Genomic DNA, 19,325 nt, shown 5'->3' with positions numbered 1-19,325 from the left:
ACTTCCTCATAGCACACAACAAATAAATGAATTGAATTTACAACAAATGTATTTATGGCTGGCAGCTTCAGTTGACAGTTATTTCAGCGTTGTTTAGGAGACAAAAACAGGTCCTATTTCAGGTAGTGTGTAGAGAATACTTCATGTAAGAGAGACATTTTATTTGGCTCTGAACCAAGAGATATGATTTTCAGTGTACTATTTGACTGAAATCATCAAAGCCATCTGGTTAAAAGTAGTCAGACTTTAGGAGTTAAATTCAAAGCAAAATTTTTTATACATTGGAGACCAGCTCGCCCAGACACAAAGTGTCCTACAGCAGAGATCAGGCTGCAGGAGCAGCATACCTGTAACTCCTTCTACCCATTTGAAGATGGACTTTAGGAACAGATAGCAAAAGTAAGACTCGTGACTAAGTCACAGTGCAAAAATTGTAGCTTCCAGCACATTTCACCTGAATAAAATCATACAAGTATGATGGAAGCAGATTAGTTACAGCCTTGTAAATAAGGATATGCCAATGATTTAGCCTATAACTGGTCAAAGAAGGCCACCTGACTTGATCATACAGGGTACAATGATGAGTTAAAGACTTAAAGACCCTGTAAAGTGAAATCCAAAGTTTTTGTCTTAACAAACTGGATATATTAGAATATGGTCGCTGTCAACATGTGAAAACACTGAGATCTACATGTGACTAAATTTTGGATTTAGACTGTTAAAGAGTTTTTCACCTCTTTTCTGGCTTGGTTTCATGTGGGCGGGGCCAATATGTGAACTCATGATGTCATAGGCCACAGTGGGGACCCCGCCTCTCCAACACTACAATAAAAACTTAGCACAAAAAGTAAGGAAATTTGTGTTTGGTAGATTATGTCTTCATTGTAACAATGCCTCTTGGCAATAAATATTATACTGTTGGAAAGTCTGTTTATTTCCCTTTTAAATGGTGCCGCATTTGTAAGGATCATGCACTTGTGGGATGAGCAGCAGAGCTGAGTATGTGGGTTGCGCCCACAAATCTTGCCAAATCTTCTCTGCAAATGCCACACAGCTTATTTTGCTGTTGCTATTGCAGTGTTTCCCATACATTCATTTATTGTCAAATAAATTAGGCCCGCCACAAATAGATCCTGGCGCTACCTGTTCGCTCTTGCTCTGTGAATGTAGCATGTCGTAAAACTGACTATAACACGAATATCAGAGTATAAATTATGTGGAAGTTTTGAGCCGCCAGGGTGCATTTCTTGCTGAAGTTTCGCTTCTCCCATTGTCCTTGAATGCATCTGTCACAGCAGAGAGCTGTTTTTTTTCTCCTCCGCCCATCCAGAAAACTCCTGCACATGTGGCCGTTTTTTTTATATCAGTGGCAAGAGCAGCAAGGGAGAAGAAGGTAAACAGAGCAGCGTGGCAAGTAAGCGGCTAGTTAGATGCCTTTTAAGATGGACAACGAGAAAGAGCGCTGGATCTGCAGCGTTGAACAGTTGTTGAACTTTGAAAAGGAAGAGGTCTAACTCACGCGGTATTCGTTAAAATACACTGCAAGATGACTCTGAATTAACAGCGGCAGTAACACAACACGCCGCTAAAGACACGAGCCCAGTGTTGTTGAAAAGCCAGGATTTAAAAATCTCATAAAGACATTTAACCCAAAATACAAGATTTGCCTGGATGCGAACATTTTGCTGAAAACTCCCTGCCAGAGTTGTACATGTCAGAGAGAAGACAGCCAAACAGCAGACAAATGTGATCCACTTCTCCACAACTGCGGAGCCTTATCGCAGCCTAACAATTCAAAACACCGACAGTAGTTAAAATGTTCCTGCCTCCAGACAAGCTTTTTCCCCCCATGATCACACAGGAGAGTTTCTTGATTAAGGTCTAAAGACGCTCTCGTGTCATGAACTTGTCAGAAACTGGTCCAGCGTTCATCAGCAAAGATAACAGACTAATATAATCACAGCTGTGAGCCTGAATGATGGAGTAGACTGCAGGGTCTTGGCCTCTGGCTGCATGTAGGATTGGTGAGTTTTGTGTAGGTTTGCTTCACCCTTAATGAGGAAAATAATCATTTTAAAATCAGCAATAGTAAACATAACAGAAAACATTTCAGGACTTTCCATACACTTTCCATGTAAAAGACATATTGCCATGATTTAGTATTTCATGATTTATGTGTTTTTGATTTATTAGTAAAATATTTTGTTAAGTCCATTTCAAAATAAAACTGCTCAATTTGACTTTATATTGATTTTAATTTCTGCATACAATTTTATGAAAATCCAATAAAACAGTCTATTTTAATCACCAAACTAGTGTCATTTGGGGCTGAATTAAATACAGCTGCTGAGGGGACATTTCAATTTTTTTTTTTTTTTTTTTAGGAAGACCTGTAAAATAAAATGCCTCAAGAAAGGGTGCAAACTCTGCAGGAACAAAATTTAACAAAATCGTTACTCCTTTGGATCGAAGTTACCTGCTTTATTTATCCAACCTAATTTCTTAGTTATTTATTTCTGTAAGTAGGCTATTGTATTTTTTAAGTGTTTGTTTACATTTTACATTAACCCTCTGGTACCCCTTGTACAGAAGAGTATTAGGGCCACTGAAAAAAAAAAATTGAGACGAATTTTTTTTTTTTAATTGTAAGAAAAAAGTCAGAATTCTGAGAAAAAAGTCAGAATTCTGAGATTAAAGTCAGAATTCTGAGATTAAAGTCAGCATACTGAGAAAAAAGTCAGAATTCTGAGAAAAAGTCAGAATTCTGAGATTAAAGTCAGAATTCTGAGTTTAATCTCAGAATTCTGAAAAAAAAAATTTGAGACTTTTTTTTCATTTGAAGAATAAAGTCAGAATTCTGACTTTTTTTCTCAGAATTCTGACTTTAATCTCAGAATTCTGACTTTTTTCTCAGAATTCTGACTTTAATCTCAGAATTCTGACTTTTTTCTCACAAGTGAAAAAAAAATTTTCGTCTCAAATTTTTTTTTTTTTTTTCAGTGGCCCCAATACTCTTCCATACCCTTTAGCCTAAAATTCACACTCTGTTGTTATTTTTTGAAATAGCTCTGCCCTCTTTCACAATTAATATTATCATGTATTGTATTTTTTGTTCATTTTTGCACAATTTTCAAAATTCTGTCTCAGCCACAACAATCAGCCCATAATAAATAGAGTAAACCTCTTTTATAGCGTTAATATCCCTTGTGTGCAAAAAGTCCCCATTGAAGCCCATTCAAACCACTTTTTTTAATCCATGCACCATTAAGGCATAAATCATGCATTTTCTGGTGTCTGGGATACATTTGAGAGTTGGGGCTTTACATTTGTACCTGGACTATTTTTTTACCCTGTGGCGTCACTTTTACCATATATGGTCGAGGGCAGGAAATACATGTTTTTTTTCCACCAGATTTCAGTGTTATGCTGCTCACTAATCCACTTCTCACTACCTGTCTGAGGTTTTGTTTATGTGCAGATCAATGACATATGCCAGGCTGCAATAATCAAAAAATAAGTTATCTAATTTTCATATGGTAACCTGCAAAAAAAATCCTTCTTTTGTGTATTTTGCATCTAAAAATGCAGTCACATTATCAATAAAAAATGGCATTTAAAGAGTTAAAAAAAATTAAAATGAATGAGTATTTGACATTTATGATTATAGCTGACCTTAAATGAGAAAAATATAATTCAATAATAGTAAAAAAAATTTGAAATGTATGATATTTCATAGCATGATTTCAAGGTGTGCATTTATGCACAGAAGGGTGAAAAACTTTAGTATTTTAGAATAACTGACCTCACAAAAAACTAATAATGCATTTTAATCAATGTTGCTACTAATCAGTGGCATATGCCATATTCACTTACAGTGTAGTATCTTGAAAAAATCAATTTGTGTGTTTTTTCATCAAAAAACTTGTTTGTTTACTTTACGCACATGGCATTTAAAGAGTTAAAAGATATGACAATTATTGAGTACCTGGTATTTTAATGGCACAAGTTGACGAAACAAGAAAAAAATAAAACAATTACACTTGTGGGATTAGCTTGGGCGTGCTGTTCGTGCCAGAGTGATCAACACAACCACATTGGCTAACTTGTGACAAATGTTGGTTGAAGAATGGGATGCCATCCCACAGCGGTGTGTGACCAGGCTGGTGACCAGCATGAGGAGGAGGTGCCAGGCTGTTGTGGCCGTGTGTGGTTCTTCCACACACTACTGAGGCTCCTGTTTGTTAAATGAATAAATTATTAAATTGCCAATATGTCTTGTTGCTTCAAACTTCAATCATCCAGTCCACCAAACACCAAACAAGAGTTAATGGCAGAATCAGCTGTTTGGAATTGGCAGAGAAGATGTGGAAAATTTTTCATGGGCGCAACTCAAATACTCAGCTCTGCTGCTCATCCCACAAATGCATGATCCTTACAAATGTGGCACAATTTAAAAGGGAAATAAACAGACTTTCCAACAGTATAATATTTATTGCCAAGAAGCATTGTTACAACAACGAAATAATCTACTAGACACAAATTTCCTTACTTTTTTTGCTAAGTTTATAATCACAGAGCTGTTTATCTCATTACAGTCTGTTGTTAGCTGATGTCACTGCCTTTATTGAAAGTTAACAGTCAGTTAAACAATGTTTTTTTGTTCATTGTAAGGTAAATTTGCCACATCTATCAGCCACAGTGGCCTATGCCTCATTTAAAGCATCATAACAGAGATTTGGGCCAGAAAACAGACTTTGTCTCTTCTTCTGAGGTCAACAAAAGGTCAAGAGGCAGGATAATGGTGGAGTGCTGACCTCCATTCAGTTGTAACCCTTTTTTAAAACCTGAGAAGATCATATTTCTTCTGAGTGGGCGTGGCTTCAGCTCATTCAACAGACATGCCCACACCAGCCTGCAGCAGATTTTACTGCCTCATTTTTCATGATTTTGAAGCTTCATTTCAAAAACTTTGATATGTTTTATTTGACTGAAATTTGACCTGGGGTTTCATAACACAGTGACCTGTCATACAACAAACCTAAATACAGATTTATTTTTACTTCACAGGGTCTTTAAGATTTGTTATAAAGACATGTACACATTAAATCACATAAAACATCAATAAATAAAACCTGACTTATTACCGAAATAGCAGGCTGATTTGCATTCTAGGTATAAGTACCAGGTTGTTTTGATTTTGATCAGGTAGTCCTCCCTGGAACTGACAATGGTAAAGTAGTGCAATGCTTATTCAGTGAAATACTATTTGGAGTTTGAATTTAAGGAACATCCCATCCTGTTCAATCCCCTCAGTTTTTTCTACATAATTGTGAGCAACAGAGTCTTTCAGAGTTTCATTTAGTATTACTGATAACTGAATTATTATCACACTATACCTCATTTATTTCTTAATAGAGTGCTGTCTAGACATTCTTTATGAGGGAAGTGCCCTGAGGTATCTTGCCTTTGTATGATGTAAATAAATCGAAGTAGGCTCTTATTTTAAATATGACGTGCTTCCTCTAACACTGTGGTTGATGTACATAATGTCAGTACCCAGGGTGACTCCAGCCCGAGTGAATGGTGGAGGAGGTGGACGTTCAGAGCTAGTCATCACTTGGGAGGTAAACCTGTATTTTCATACATTAATCTTCTTTTAAACTAGATATGATACTATTTGTCTTCCTGTTTTTATATATTTATATATATATTTCTAGATAAGCTAAAAAATATTCATGCTGGTATCACAAGTGACAGCAATATAAAAAATGCCTCAAAACCTAGTTTTAATGTAATTCATCTCGATTTCTGGTTTCACTTTAGTCAGTAATTTCTCCTGATATGGAACTGGAGCATAATGTATAAAGAAATATCTCTTCAGCTTTGTTAGAGGGGTTTTTTATTCCTCCTCAATATAAAAGCACTTAACCAGAAAGAGTTCATGCAGGGTCTCCAAGTACAGTACCAACCTCAGCACTATTTCTCTAAGTGCCCTAATCCCTGCATAGCTGCATTTCTTTAAGTATTAATATCTCTAGGACCAGTCATCTTGAGTCATCCCTCTGAGTCATTTCATACCTCTTTAGCCCGTTCCTGAGGAGCTGCAGAGCGGCCCAGGATTTGGCTATGTGGTGGCTTTCCGCCCACTGGGGGCTCAGGGTTGGATGCAGGCTGCTGTCACTTCTCCGGATGCCTCTAGATACGTCTTCAAGAATGAAAGTATCCCTCCCTTTTCCCCGTACCAAGTCAAAGTCGGAGTGTACAACAACAAAGGGGAAGGTCCCTTTAGTCCAGTGACGACCATCTACTCAGCAGAGGAAGGTTTGTTGTTTTATAGCTAATATTATTACTATTCAAGTTACTATTCAATAGAGCACTGCACTAACAGATCATTAAGTTTAGCCTTAGTTTCTATTTACATTCTGGTTTCAACTAGAAAAGCACACGAAGAGCGCAGACCTCCGCCATTAGCCCTATCTCCCAATAGTACAGAATCCTTTGAAAAATTCCTGGATCCAGACAGTGATCCAGATCACTCCCAAAATCTAATCAGTTCTTCCTTATGCCATTTCTGACATTTCCTGAAAATTTAATCAAAATCTGTCTTCAACTTTTTAAGTTATGTTGCTAACAAACAAACTAACTTACAAACGAAAAAACCCACCCGATCACATAACCTTCTTGGTGGAGGTGATAATTGTCAAATTAAGCACACACTACTGCAAAACCAGACATAAGCATCAATGCTCTTTTTGTTAACTCATCAGTATTAAAATACTTTTATTTAAAGTTTATGCTGTACTTGTTCTGCTATCAGCAGAATTAGAAAAATTTTTTATATATTTTTTTTTTATTACACCTGATGTCATCCCTACAGTCTAATGAACAAATCAGAAAAGGTATATCTGAGATTTTCTCATTTTAAACTAAAAATATTCCAACAGAGCCATACAACTAATATGTTTTGACTTTTTAGGTGACAGAGAATGTTTTTTTTTTCTAGTGAAAAGCTTTTTTTCAGGGGCTGTGACGTTTAGTCCAGGTGATAGACTTATCACCCAAAGCCACTTGCAGGCAGTGGCAGCCTTAGCCTTTGGTTTGGCACTTACACAAACAAAAAGTAATGCCTGTTTATCAGGAAAAGCTAGCCAACAAAACTGAAGGGTAATTACTTTTTATGCCCTCAGGTTTGTTTATAATATAAAAAAACATTATCATTTCCCCCAAACACGCTCATCTAATTCTTCGTTGTCTTGTAAACATGTCCACATACAGGAGAGGCTTTTGTTTCCAGCTAAGTAATTAATGAGGTTATTGGACAGTGAGAATCCACAGACATTACAACTGTGCATCATGGATTTTGTAAAGCAACCAAGTAAAGTTAGTTTTACATTTTTTTTACATCTTGGACTTGTTGTTGAAGCAGACACTCCTCCTCACTTATATGGATGGATCAGATGGAGCTGCAGTATATTCAATAAGTCATACTGTAGACGTGGGAGGAGTGGATCTTTGTCTTCCTTCATATCCTGACTATCCCGTGTACCTTTCAGAGCCTAGCAGAGCTCCAGGGAGGCTGAGGGCAAAGAGTGTATCTGCGTCCGAGGTGGAGGTCACCTGGAAGCCACTGGCCTGGAGCAACAACCGCAGACGCATCCTGGGCTATGAGGTCAAACCAGCACAAACCCACACAATAAGAATAATACAAATCTAGTGAATAGTGCCAGCAGCTAATGGTGGTATATGTTTTTTATTGAATAACAGGCATTGACCTTTTTGTATTTTTGTCCATTTAATTATTCATTCATGAAGTAAACTTTAGTATTAATAAATTTTCCTTCAGCTTGCAAAAACAAGAATATGTTAGAAATTTAAATGTGAAGTTTCAAATCACACCCTATTGCCTAAAAATAAAACCTGTTTGTTTGTGTGCTTGTAGTTGCAGTACTGGGGTGAAAAACGAAAGCAGGACACAGCCAGTGTGATCAGGACAGTGGGGAATAAAACTTCAGTACTCATCAGGGATCTGGAGGGCAGCAGTACCTATTACCTGTCCCTGCGGGCTTACAACAGTGCTGGAGTGGGTCCACAGAGCAGCGTAGTCAATGTCACAACCAAGAAACCACGTAAGGACTCTCAACTTATTGTGAAGACTGTCTGTTTTTTCATTGTGTTTCCCCTCAGGCTTAAGGTGCACAGCGCCTTTGGTATCTAGCTCACTTTTCCAGTCATTTTTCACAGTTAAAGCGAAAGCAGGGAATATTTGGGCACCATGTTGTGGCTTCTTGTTGATCAACTGTAATATTTATGAGACACCCCGCAGCTGCAGTGCTGAAGGCGCTTACCACACAAATGCAACAGCAGTTTGACTCCTGGCCAGGGGATTTTTGTTGCATGTCATACCCTTTGCTTTTTAGATTTTCAGTCACTCTCTGTGCTGGCAGAAAATGAACTCTCAGAAACAACAAATAGATGTTTACAACCATTTCTTTTTTAAACCTGAGGCCTTAACACAATTTTCTAGCTCATCATACATTTTAAAGATTTTTTAACTCAATTTGAACCTGCATATTTCACATTAGTTTACCATGGTTGCAGTCTATCATATTTCCTCTTTTTCTGCACATTTCTTGGCTTCTTATCAGCATGAATTATATGGTAGTGAGAGATGTCATATGGCCTTGTTTTACTTGATAGGCAAAGCTTATCTTTGATGTAAATAGCTGTTAAATTTATAGACACATTGTGCAATATGACATGAAGAATTAACTAAAAATGATGAGCTGTCTCCTACTCTGACAGCCCCTTTAAACATTATTAAACTCCTCCTTACATTTCACACCTTCCTCTTCCATATTATCCAGATGCCGCTTAGGTATGTCTGCATACATGCTTAAGGAGCAGCAGAGTCCAACAAAACAAGGTCTCAGTCATTAAAACAATGATTCATAGAGCCACTAGAGATTAAAAACTTCATGTTGTGTCACAGATGTTCAGCATATTATGTTCATATACGCTGACATTAATTAACAGCGTCTTTATAACACATCTGTTACACACTTTCCTCAGCCAGCCCCCTCACAAACAGCCAAATGTAAGTCTGTTCTCACTCCCACACACAAGCACACACACATATTCCTCGACTCAGTGCTCACTACTAACGGTGGGATGATAAACTGATAATGAGAAATATCCTTCATGCTGACTTGGTTCTGGACTTTACTGTTTATTGACTGGTTCGCTTGTTGTTTTTCTCCCGCCTCTTCCTGTCCTTCTCCTCCCCTCCTCGTCCTCCCCCAGCACCAAGTCAGGCCCCAGACAAAATCATGTGGAACACTTCCAACTCCAAGGTCATCCTGAGGTGGGACCAAGTGCACGCTCTGGAGAATGAGTCAGAAGTCACAGGATATAAGGTAAAAATAACAGAGTTTCACAATTCTCTACTTAAACTGGATTAGCTCTATCTCTTACAAGTGAATGGTTTATTCATTGCAATTTAATTGGTTTTACAGAAAGTCAAGTTCCTCCTTTATTATTCTGAAGCTGTACTTTTCTATTAATTCCATTTAAAGTCTTTAATTGCCCATTTTCCTTAAAATAACAATCCCTTGATTATCCTTTCCACATAATTTTAACCACACACAAAAAATCAATAACTTTTTTGATTGCTGCTCACGGGGGGAGTTGGACTGTAAAGTGAAATATGCGAGGCAAGCTGCAGCTGAAAATCAGTATTGACGCGTCTCTACATCCCCCTTATCTGCACTGCACCGTCTCCTGTTGTGGTCCAACACGTATCTACAGTTAGATTAATCCCTGTTAGTGTCACGGGAAGCACGTCACATCAGAAACAGAAACACAGATTTTCTTGGAAATATTTCAAGAAGAACACTCCGAAAGCCCTCGTATGATGATGTACTTATGTACTTGGAAGGACTCCGTGCCATGCTTCACACTGCTATCATCTTTCCCTCTCTGCTTCCTGCAGGTGATGTACAGCCAGGACAAACACAGCCGTCCCAGTGTGGTGGAGACAAACACCACCTCCTTGGAGTTGTCTCTGCCAGTCAACCAGGACTATGTCATCCAGATTAAACCCTTCAGTGAGGGAGGGGAAGGCAGCAGCAGCCGCCAAATCACTATCCCCAGGATAGCAGGTGGGACAAGATATACAATAGCATTAAAATGTTTCTTTTTGATGTTTTTGCAAAAGAAATGAATTCAGTTGTGCTTGTTTACAGTTTCTCATCTTGCTAAATTGATTTCTTCTTTCTATGATAATCCCCAAGGGACAGAGAAGCAATGTGACATTGTTGCTATTAAACAAAGAGCAGAGTCTGAGTGTGAAAATGCACTCGAGCAATCTAAACACTATATCTGTGCATTGCATCATGAGCTGCCTCTTTTGAGGCTGCTGCCCACAGAGAAATTGTATCTCTTGGTGTCTATCTTTGTGTTTTTTCCCCATTAAATGTTGGCTCAAAATTGTTTTCAAATAAGCCTTCTCTCTGCAGCTGAGTTTGAATGCTGTGTTAACAGTTGTCTTAGAAAAATACAGTCTCTTATCCTCAGACGGAAAAATATATATCATCAAACAACAAAACAGGCTCCGACATACAAAGACTTTTGCCAGTAGCTTGGGTTGTTTGAGAGTGTTCTTTCCCTTTTTAATCTACTGTTTCTGTTGCTGTGCCCACCCCACATGTCCTCTAACAAACGACCCATGACTGAGCACAGCGCACCAGTGCCATCTATGGTTATGGATGTGTATTCACACCATACTCTAGTCCTTTGTACTGTCCATGCTATTAGTATATGTTTTTTTCACTGTGATAATCAAATGAGTGCCTTATATCAAAGTAAATATTAGAACCACGTTTAAAGCATTAAATAACTTTGGATTTGTTTGTACATTTCAGGCTCGATAGCGATGAGCGCAGCCCCCGAGTCTTCGGCATGTCTCTTTGTCAACCTTGCAGTGTTAATCCTCACAGCAAGGACTGTGCTATGACAAACATCTGCAGGAATCAAGCTCTACAGCTGCTTATTAAGAGCAGAAACAGCAGGTCACAGACAACGAGAGGCTGACTGCCACTTTTCCACCTGCTCCCATCCCTACCCTGCCGTGTCTTTACTCTTCTTTCTACAAAGATCTCTCTGTGAGGAAGCTTCTTTCCCTCCACCTTTCTAAAGGAGTTAGTGAAAGGAAACTGGCTCTTTCAGACATTGCTTTTATGGAAATGAAAGGACGCGTGACTGGACTACAGTCCTTTTGAAGATGTTTTGCTCTTTGCTTCCTCCTATCCAGGAACTGACGGATATTTCTCACACGGTATTAACCTTGGAGGCCCGGTGGTGTGTCGTGCACAATAGGATGTGTATATGTTTTCTCTGTGGGGCTGTGCAGGCTCTGTTTAATGGATATTTATGTACCTCTGAACTTTTCTTGGATGATTATATCTTAACTGGAACTGGAGGAGACCGAAAGCCCTTACATAGCTTATATTTATGTGAGTGAGGTTATATTTAAGACAAGAAATGGGTGGCATCCTTTCCCCCCTTTATTTGGACTGTCCTTGAAAAGCTTCCTGCTCAGTCTAAGAAGAAAAACCAACTGTTACTAATCCCTCCAGCTGGGAGCTGAGCCTCATTGCTTTATGACAAACCAGAATATGGGACCTTTGTAACTTTGCCTGGATTTTATTCATGCTTTTACGTTACATCCCAACCTCAGAGTTGCCATGGAACTGACTGTAACCAAAGGTATTGAGCCCACGGGGTTCAGTTCCACCTGTTGTATTATTTGTGAGAAAATGCAGCGTATACACCCTCAGTATGGCTTCCATTGTAAACAGCCGGCTTGTGTTGATTAATTGATGTCTTACCCTCCTCCCTTGTTCATGTTAAGTGTGTGACCATCCTGTTACACACTGTATGTATGAAATCCTCAGGTCCCAAATGAGCCTTAAGTCTTATGATTATGCTCCATGTTGGTATAATTTTAGAAAAGGTTTAATTTATTTCCTCCTCTGTTTTTCCACATTGTATTTTGGCTCACTCATTCTATAATTTATGAAGAACTGACCTTACTGTAGGCACTTTTGTTACTCTTTAGATCATACTTGGGCATTTTGGGCTCAGAGAACATGCCTTTCTTCCCTGTCCTTCATGATGAGCATTGTAATACAGTACAAGTGGCAGTGATGGCTGACTTTTCTAACATGGTGTGTTACAAGTGACGATCCACCATCAGCTGCTGTTTGGCATGAGGTCGTCAGTGTACGTAACCTACGCTGCTTAGGATGTCTGAACAGATCAACCTGCTTTTAATAAACATAATGCCATTTTCCTCGTTTCTTCTATTAATGTCAGAAAAGATCTCATCAGCCAAGTATTTGAAGACTCATACAGCTAATTTTACATGAGACTGAAACCAGGAGAAAATCTAAGGTAAGTTCCTTTTCATCAAACTACATCAAAAGTAAAGGGAAAAAAATCCATAACTTTATTAACTTTGATTCTAAGGTCTGATATTAGCCGGAGCTAAGGCTAATACATAGAAAGTATTCTTGATTGAATTTGTCAGGGTAAAATGTGCAACTCTCCTTGGCTCTAGCTTAGGATAAAATCTTTTGAAGGCATCCCTAATATTTTGTGCCAACCTTAGATGGAGAAAGAGATAAAAGCTCCAGTAAGACACCTGATTTTGATGATCTTTGCACCACCTGTGGACAAAGGAAAGATGATTACAGTTAACTAAAACTAACCAGATAATTTCAACTTACATGTTAAAAACATTTAACTGAAATCAAAATAAAAACAATGCCAAAAAGTAGAAAAAAGAAAAGGAAGAAACTTTACTAAAACTGTCGACAGCAAAAGAGGGAGGTTGACTGGCTGCAAAATATGACTAGGGTGCTTGAATAATAAACCAAAATTTGGTGCTCTTGGAAAACGGGGGAAAAAACTGTTCAAAAAGGAGGAGAAACCCAGGCACTCCAAACAACAAAATGAGCAAATTTTGTTGTTTGGGGTGCCTGGTTTTCTCCTTTTTTTAACTAAAACTGTATTGAATGCTTAAAAACCAACCTGATATAAAAATGAATTTAGAGACAAAACATCCTCAGCTGTAGTCTTTGTAACAAACATATTGACCGACATGTCCTTTATAATTTTTTGTCAGGTAGAATGATTTATATTTTGAATGAATTTGTTTATTTCAGAATTTAGAAATTGATTATTTATTCTGAACCCTCCTTGTTTTGAGAGAAAAGAAGAATTGGGACACTGACTTATGGACTTACAAAGGAGTGGCATTAAGTCTGTGTGCACATGTCACTGAATAGTATGTAATTACACTTTTAGCACCATGTTTCTATTGTGTCTACTTCAACCATTCATCCCTTTTCCCGGCCATGCAAGCCTTGGGCCTGAATTGGTTGGTCAAGACTTTGCATAAAATCAATTTTAGGGATTTAGTTGTATTAAAATTTCAGTTTTATATAGAAATTAAAAAGCTTAGAGTAGTCTATTTGGATATGGGTCATTGTATAGAAACATTCATTTGTCTGGCCCTAGCCTTGACTCAAGTATTTTTTTTAGTATTTTCCTATTTTTTTTAGAGATGCCAACTTCACAAATGTGTCTATCCTCACAGTCATATAGAGGGGGTGAGGGTAGTATTGTAAGATTTTTTTTTTTTCTGCCATTCAGAATACAAAACTGTGTACATGGTAATTGGGTCCATAAAACAAAATAATGTTTAAGAAATATTTTAAATTATACTATAATGTAGTTATCCCTCAGAGTTATGTCACTGTACTGAAAAAAGGTAAATTATTTTGAAATTAAATTTATGCTGATTATAAGTCAATAAGCTTCATTTATGCTGATTCATGAATTCAGGACGTTTTCTGAAGAATGTGTTATATGCTAAAGTGTATAAAAAAGATATTATTTTTTCACATTTTGCAACCTTGAAAGTGCAATGTTCAGTAGAATGACCAATATTTTCTAAATTGCATGATGTTTATTTTTCTGGCCCTTTGGTTGGGATCATGTCTCTGAGAACTCATTACTACAACTGAAACTGATCAAAACTAAAGTAAAATGACGCATTTCTCAAAATTAAAAGTAAAACAAAATTTAAAAAACTTGCAGTGAAAACCATAACCAAACTAATGAAAACTTAAAACTATAATAATTGACAAAGAGGTACCTTGAACTCTTTACACTCTATTTTATATTTATTCCTATCTTATTTTCTGACAAATTGCTTCATTCTGCAATTTTTAGAGCCAAAAGTGGGTTATCTGCCTTGGATAATGATATAACAAAAGGCTGTTTGGTAGGGCACTGTTAATTGCCTTGTCCAATTCCTACCCTGCAGCAGAATTTGCAGGCGTTAAAAATAACCACTCAGAAATAATCCGTCTTCCTACTGATGATCTATTTTAATTTTATAGCTCATATGGAAACATTTTTTAAAATTTTAGTCTGCTTCATAACCAGCAAAAGATGTTTTTACAACCTTAGAGGCCTCTTGCGTCTTCCATTCTTTACTAGTTTTCATGAAGTTCCTCAATTCAGGTAGTCCTGGATTTATTCATAGGTACAGTGTTTGAAATCGGGCAATTTCAACGACATCAGACAATCACATCCTAGATTGTGATACCCACTTCTGGTGTAAACTGTTGCAACCAATGAAATAATAAAAAAAAATGAGTAACTTATTTTCTCTCCTCTGTTAGGTAGAAACAATCAATATGCAAAAATCAAAGATCGGGGACTCCGTGGAGGAGACCCTCCCTATGTATGACTAAAGGCTTATTCTAGGTCAATATTAAATAAAACAATTCCATGTATTCAAGTGATCAAATTTAGGTAGGCCTAATTATAAATTTAAATATTATGTTTACTTTTTACCAAGTTTGTTGCAACAAATGCTACTAGACTACACGTTACAACTGTTCCTTCAGTAAAAATAAAGGTTTGGTTAACACCAGAATGCATTCTAGAGTCATTGTCAACCCCCCATGTGTTTTAGTGTTTTTCTTGTATCTTCAGGTCTAAAACCACATGAGAGAGAGAGAGGAAGATAGAGTGGCCCTCACCTCTTTGTTTTCTTTCCTTGGATGCACCTGATCAATATTTTGTCAACAGATGCTCATAAGTGCAATCAATACCTGCAGATCTATACCTGTAAACTGTGGTTTTGTCACCTCCTTGAGATTTGTTCAGTGCTCTGCCCTCAAAGGCTGAAAGCACGTATAAAGACTTTTCTCCACATTTTACAAGTCTTTGGGCAGAAATAGTTGTTCTAGAGCCTTGAATACTCTATTATTTATTTAACTTTGGACTTTGTTAACAAACGCATGTGAAGCTTGGGCAGATTTTAACAGCATCCTCAGATATACACAAAACTACAACCTTCGACTGTGTTTGATTTTATGATTTTAAAGATATATAGTTGCAGCATTTCATATCAGGTCTAAAGAACAAAAGAAAAACACCAGCAGAGAAAAGACAAACATAAATATGTGCAAGAGATCAAACAGAGCAGACTCTCGTCTCACACTGTTCTTGTTTTTCTCTCTTTATTCATTTTCCAAGGAATGCAAGTACAATGTACAACAAAGACACAGCACCAAGCAATGGAGAGCAGCAGAGCAGAAGGTATGAAGCTGCTGTAGAGGAGGAGGAGGAGGGCACTGTACAGAGAGGAGAAGGCTAGGTGTAAGGGTCAGCCAGAGGTCATCCAATCAGACGCTGACAGCAGGTGTCACAGCCAAATGTCTGCGATTAATCACAGTCTGCTTATTAGTTGACTGGCTTCCAGGAGCAGCTCATTTCTGGACAAAGAAAGGTAGGTGTGACCTTACAGTTCAATCTGAGGGCGATATGGATAATTTTTGCCCTGTAGTGAAGAGAGGTGATGACGCATCCTCCGGGTATGCTTGATGTTGCTGCAAAACGCTGTTTTTAAAAGTAAATGGTGTGTGCCCCCTTGTGTACAGGCTATTTTCTACCTTACATCTTTACAATCCACCAAACGGTACCAAATAAACAGAACAAGGAATGAACGGCTGCATTATTTCCTCTTCCATTTAAAGATTCACAACCATTTGCCATCACTTCAACAGATTTTTGGGAACAGAATACAGAGTTAATTAAACTAGCATGAATGTTGACCATTAAGTGTCTGAAAGCCAAAGTTATACCTTAGTAAAAGCTCATAAACCTGACATGACCGTTTTGATATTTTCTCAATTGAATAAATTTCCTGCTGCATGAATTGATTTAAATACAAAACGTGACTTATCCAAGGAGGTTTGTCAGATTATGTTACACAATTATTAAAGGGAAACCTCGCCTTGTCAAGTTTATGCATTTGACTTTCTGGCACTTCTGTAATTAAAAGTTCATATAAAGTTATTTCAATACAAAATCTGAGTTTTTACAATTTGACTGCTACCGCAACTGGCACACTACATGTCTAAAGTATCCCGCTTACATCGGGGGAACCAAACCACACAAAACTACAGGCTCAGAGATGTGGCTTCTACTGTAAAGTTTATTTATAACACTGATATTAAAGTGAAAAGATCCCGGAAGGCTGTGAAGAGTGAAAGATTTCTGCAGGCTATTTTGAAAGATGAAAAAAGTTTGTTGAATATTGGCACTGGTACTAAATGTGGGCAAAGGAGATTATGTTTCTCAGATGGTAAATTAAATTAAATCAAAGTGATTTTTAGAATAAAGATAGATTAAACTGCACCAGTGTCTTCATTTGAGCTTTTAACTGTAAAGGGTGTAGCTGGAGGGAGAATTTATAGCAATTATGCTGTCACTGAATTGTTGGATTATCAAAACTTTTCTCCATAATCCCCATATCTTTTTCATTTCTTCTCAAAGAGCTAATTTTCTTTTTTTATACGTATTCAAACTCTGAATGGATCAGATTGAACTATTTTGTCTTCACAACTCAATTACAACCCAATAATGCAAGAAATTATCATGCAAAAATGACTTCAAATACTACTTTTACTGATGCAGCAGCCAGTTTTTGTGACTTGAACAAGGGCCTACTCTATGTATTTACTACACAAAATAGCCAAAGTGGTTTTATATCCAGCAGAATTCTGAAAGCATATCTAAAGGCTGAGAGAAACTGGGCTCATTCTGAAACATCAGCATGCTCAGAGACTACATCTCAACCATTTGAATAAATACAACAGGTACACTGTGTGTATTCAAAGCTCCTAAAGTCCAGACACATACACAGAAATTCTCAATAAGCCAAATCAAAGTCCATCATGATACACTAACTCTGATTGTATCCTTTCATTCACACAGCACTCACACATCATTGATAAAATACAGTTTTCAGAAGTAAAATCTTAAGACAGGAAGTATAATGATCTGATAAGTTCAGACTTTGGCTGTTAATAAAAAATAAATAAATAAATAAACATTACCAGAGGACCTTGTTGCCTAAATGATCCTTTTGCCCTCACTGTATCATCATCAGTCAGTGTGACAGGGGGTGGGACAAAGCTCGTTTGTTCATTTGGCTGCAGGGGAGACAAACTAAAAGGTTTGCTGTACACCCACTGCAACATGCTTCACTTGAGGCCTGCACAGTACTGGAGCTACATGTAAGGTATTTTTTTAATTAGCAGGAACATGATGAACTTAGTTTTTCAGAACAGCAGGACAGACATGTAAAGACATTTTTCCCCATACTCCTGACCTCAGATTATTCCACAGTGTGAATGTGTGCACTCATTTTCTATACAAACCCCCTCTGCACTGAATACTAAAGTAAGTAGTCTGAATATAGAGGCCCTGAGAGGTTTGCAGGAAATTTTGTTGTATTATATCATAAATCTTCCAGATGTTTTGATTCCTGGTGGTCCACAAATCCATTTTTAGCTGCTGTGTCAAACCACCCGCTGCACATTAATGATAAAGAGGAAAATGTTTTCAAAATACATAAAAGTTTCACAGGAGTTTGGATTAAGATGTGCATGTGTGTTAATATGAACAAAAGGCTCCGTTTAAATGCCCCAGGCAGGAAGGAGTCTATCAGTGGGGTAGGATGAGATGTATTTTCACGTTTGGGCACTGACACTTCTGGACCACAGGGGGGCGCTCTGGTCTCAGGAAATCATGACTGTTAGGTTGAGAAAGAAGAGACAGACAGTCAGCCTTAAAACCCTCAAAGGGGAGGCTTGTGAGGCTAAATCTTGGCCAGATATTATCTCCTGGAGTCAAGATGGCATCCGTACCTCTGATGCACCATGTCGATCCTCTGTGGATGATTCCGTTTCCCTGACAACCACTGCCTTGGTCACCTGCATGTCGGGATGCTGCTGTTTGGCTTCCTGGATTGCAATAGCCAGAGCCTACAAAGAAAAATAAAACAAAGGAAGAAAATATATAACATGTCTAAAGATTAATAATGTTTATGTTTTGTATTTTAATTTTTGCTTCATATTTCAGACAATTTTCAAGCAAGAATATTGAGGAAATGCAAAATTCAGGCTCTCTACCATATTTTATTTAAAGACCCTGTAAAGTGAAAATAAATCTGTATTTGGGTTAGTTGTATGACAGATCACTGTGTTATGAACCCCCCAGGTCAAATTTTAGTCAAATAAAACAACTCTAAGTTTATAAAATTAAGCATCAAAATAATTAAAAATGAGGCAGTAAAACCTGCTGCAGGATGGTGTGGACGTGTTTGTTGAATGAGCTGAAACCACGCCCACTAAGGAGAATACAATTCCCTCAAATTTAAATATGCTACAATCTGAATGGAGGAAACCACTCATGCTATTAACCTGCCCCTTGACCTTACGTTGACCTTTATAATCAGAGCACAGATGCCTGGCTCTGGTCCAGAGAAGAGACAAAGTCTGTTTTCTGGCTCAAATCTCTGTTATATGATACTTTTAATGCTCTATAGACCACTGTGGCTGATAGATTTGGCAAATTTACCTCACAAGGAACAAAAAAAAGGGAATTTATCCATCTTAACTTTTAATAAAGGCAGTGACATCAGCTAACAACAGACTGGACTGAGATGAACTGCTCTATGATTTTACATCGTAGTGTTAGTTGGGCGGGGTCATTCCCCACTGTGGGCTGATGACATCACAAGCCCACATATTTGTCCCGCCCAAATTAAAGCCAGCCAGGAAAGAGGTGAAAAACTTTCTTGTGGTCTAAATCCAAAACTCAGTCACATGTAGATCTCAGTGTTTTCACATGTTTACAGCAACCATATTCCAACATATCTAGTGTGTTAAGACACAAATTTT

The 19,325-nt window shown here is 37.7% G+C and overlaps 2 protein-coding genes across 8 annotated transcripts in view; one reads left to right on the top strand and one right to left on the bottom strand.

Moving 5' to 3' along the window:
* The window catches only part of cntn3a.1 (contactin 3a, tandem duplicate 1), a 156,994-nt gene extending 144,710 nt beyond the window's left edge, over window positions 1-12,284 (top strand). For all 3 annotated transcript variants that reach the window (XM_041799351.1, XM_041799349.1, XM_041799350.1), the window contains exons 17-23: window positions 5,554-5,624; window positions 6,087-6,321; window positions 7,554-7,669; window positions 7,940-8,126; window positions 9,301-9,413; window positions 9,989-10,157; window positions 10,920-12,284. In XM_041799351.1, the coding sequence (XP_041655285.1) occupies window positions 5,554-5,624; window positions 6,087-6,321; window positions 7,554-7,669; window positions 7,940-8,126; window positions 9,301-9,413; window positions 9,989-10,157; window positions 10,920-11,011 (983 nt within the window). In that variant the 3' untranslated portion in view covers window positions 11,012-12,284. The remainder of the gene's footprint in view (window positions 1-5,553; window positions 5,625-6,086; window positions 6,322-7,553; window positions 7,670-7,939; window positions 8,127-9,300; window positions 9,414-9,988; window positions 10,158-10,919) is intronic.
* Window positions 12,285-15,597: 3,313 nt separating this feature from the next.
* si:dkey-178k16.1 (band 4.1-like protein 1) overlaps window positions 15,598-19,325 on the bottom strand; it is an 89,903-nt gene continuing 86,175 nt past the window's right edge. For all 5 annotated transcript variants that reach the window (XM_041799515.1, XM_041799516.1, XM_041799517.1 and 2 more), the window contains 2 exons: window positions 18,291-18,407; window positions 15,598-18,175 (listed from right to left, as the gene is read on the bottom strand). In XM_041799515.1, the coding sequence (XP_041655449.1) occupies window positions 18,170-18,175; window positions 18,291-18,407 (123 nt within the window). In that variant the 3' untranslated portion in view covers window positions 15,598-18,169. The remainder of the gene's footprint in view (window positions 18,176-18,290; window positions 18,408-19,325) is intronic.

The sequence above is a fragment of the Cheilinus undulatus genome, linkage group 11, assembly GCF_018320785.1.
Source record: "Cheilinus undulatus linkage group 11, ASM1832078v1, whole genome shotgun sequence".
Lineage (NCBI taxonomy): Eukaryota > Metazoa > Chordata > Actinopteri > Labriformes > Labridae > Cheilinus > Cheilinus undulatus.
The sequence above is the reverse complement of the archived record's forward strand: the minus strand, read 5'-3'. Positions and strand labels throughout refer to the sequence as shown.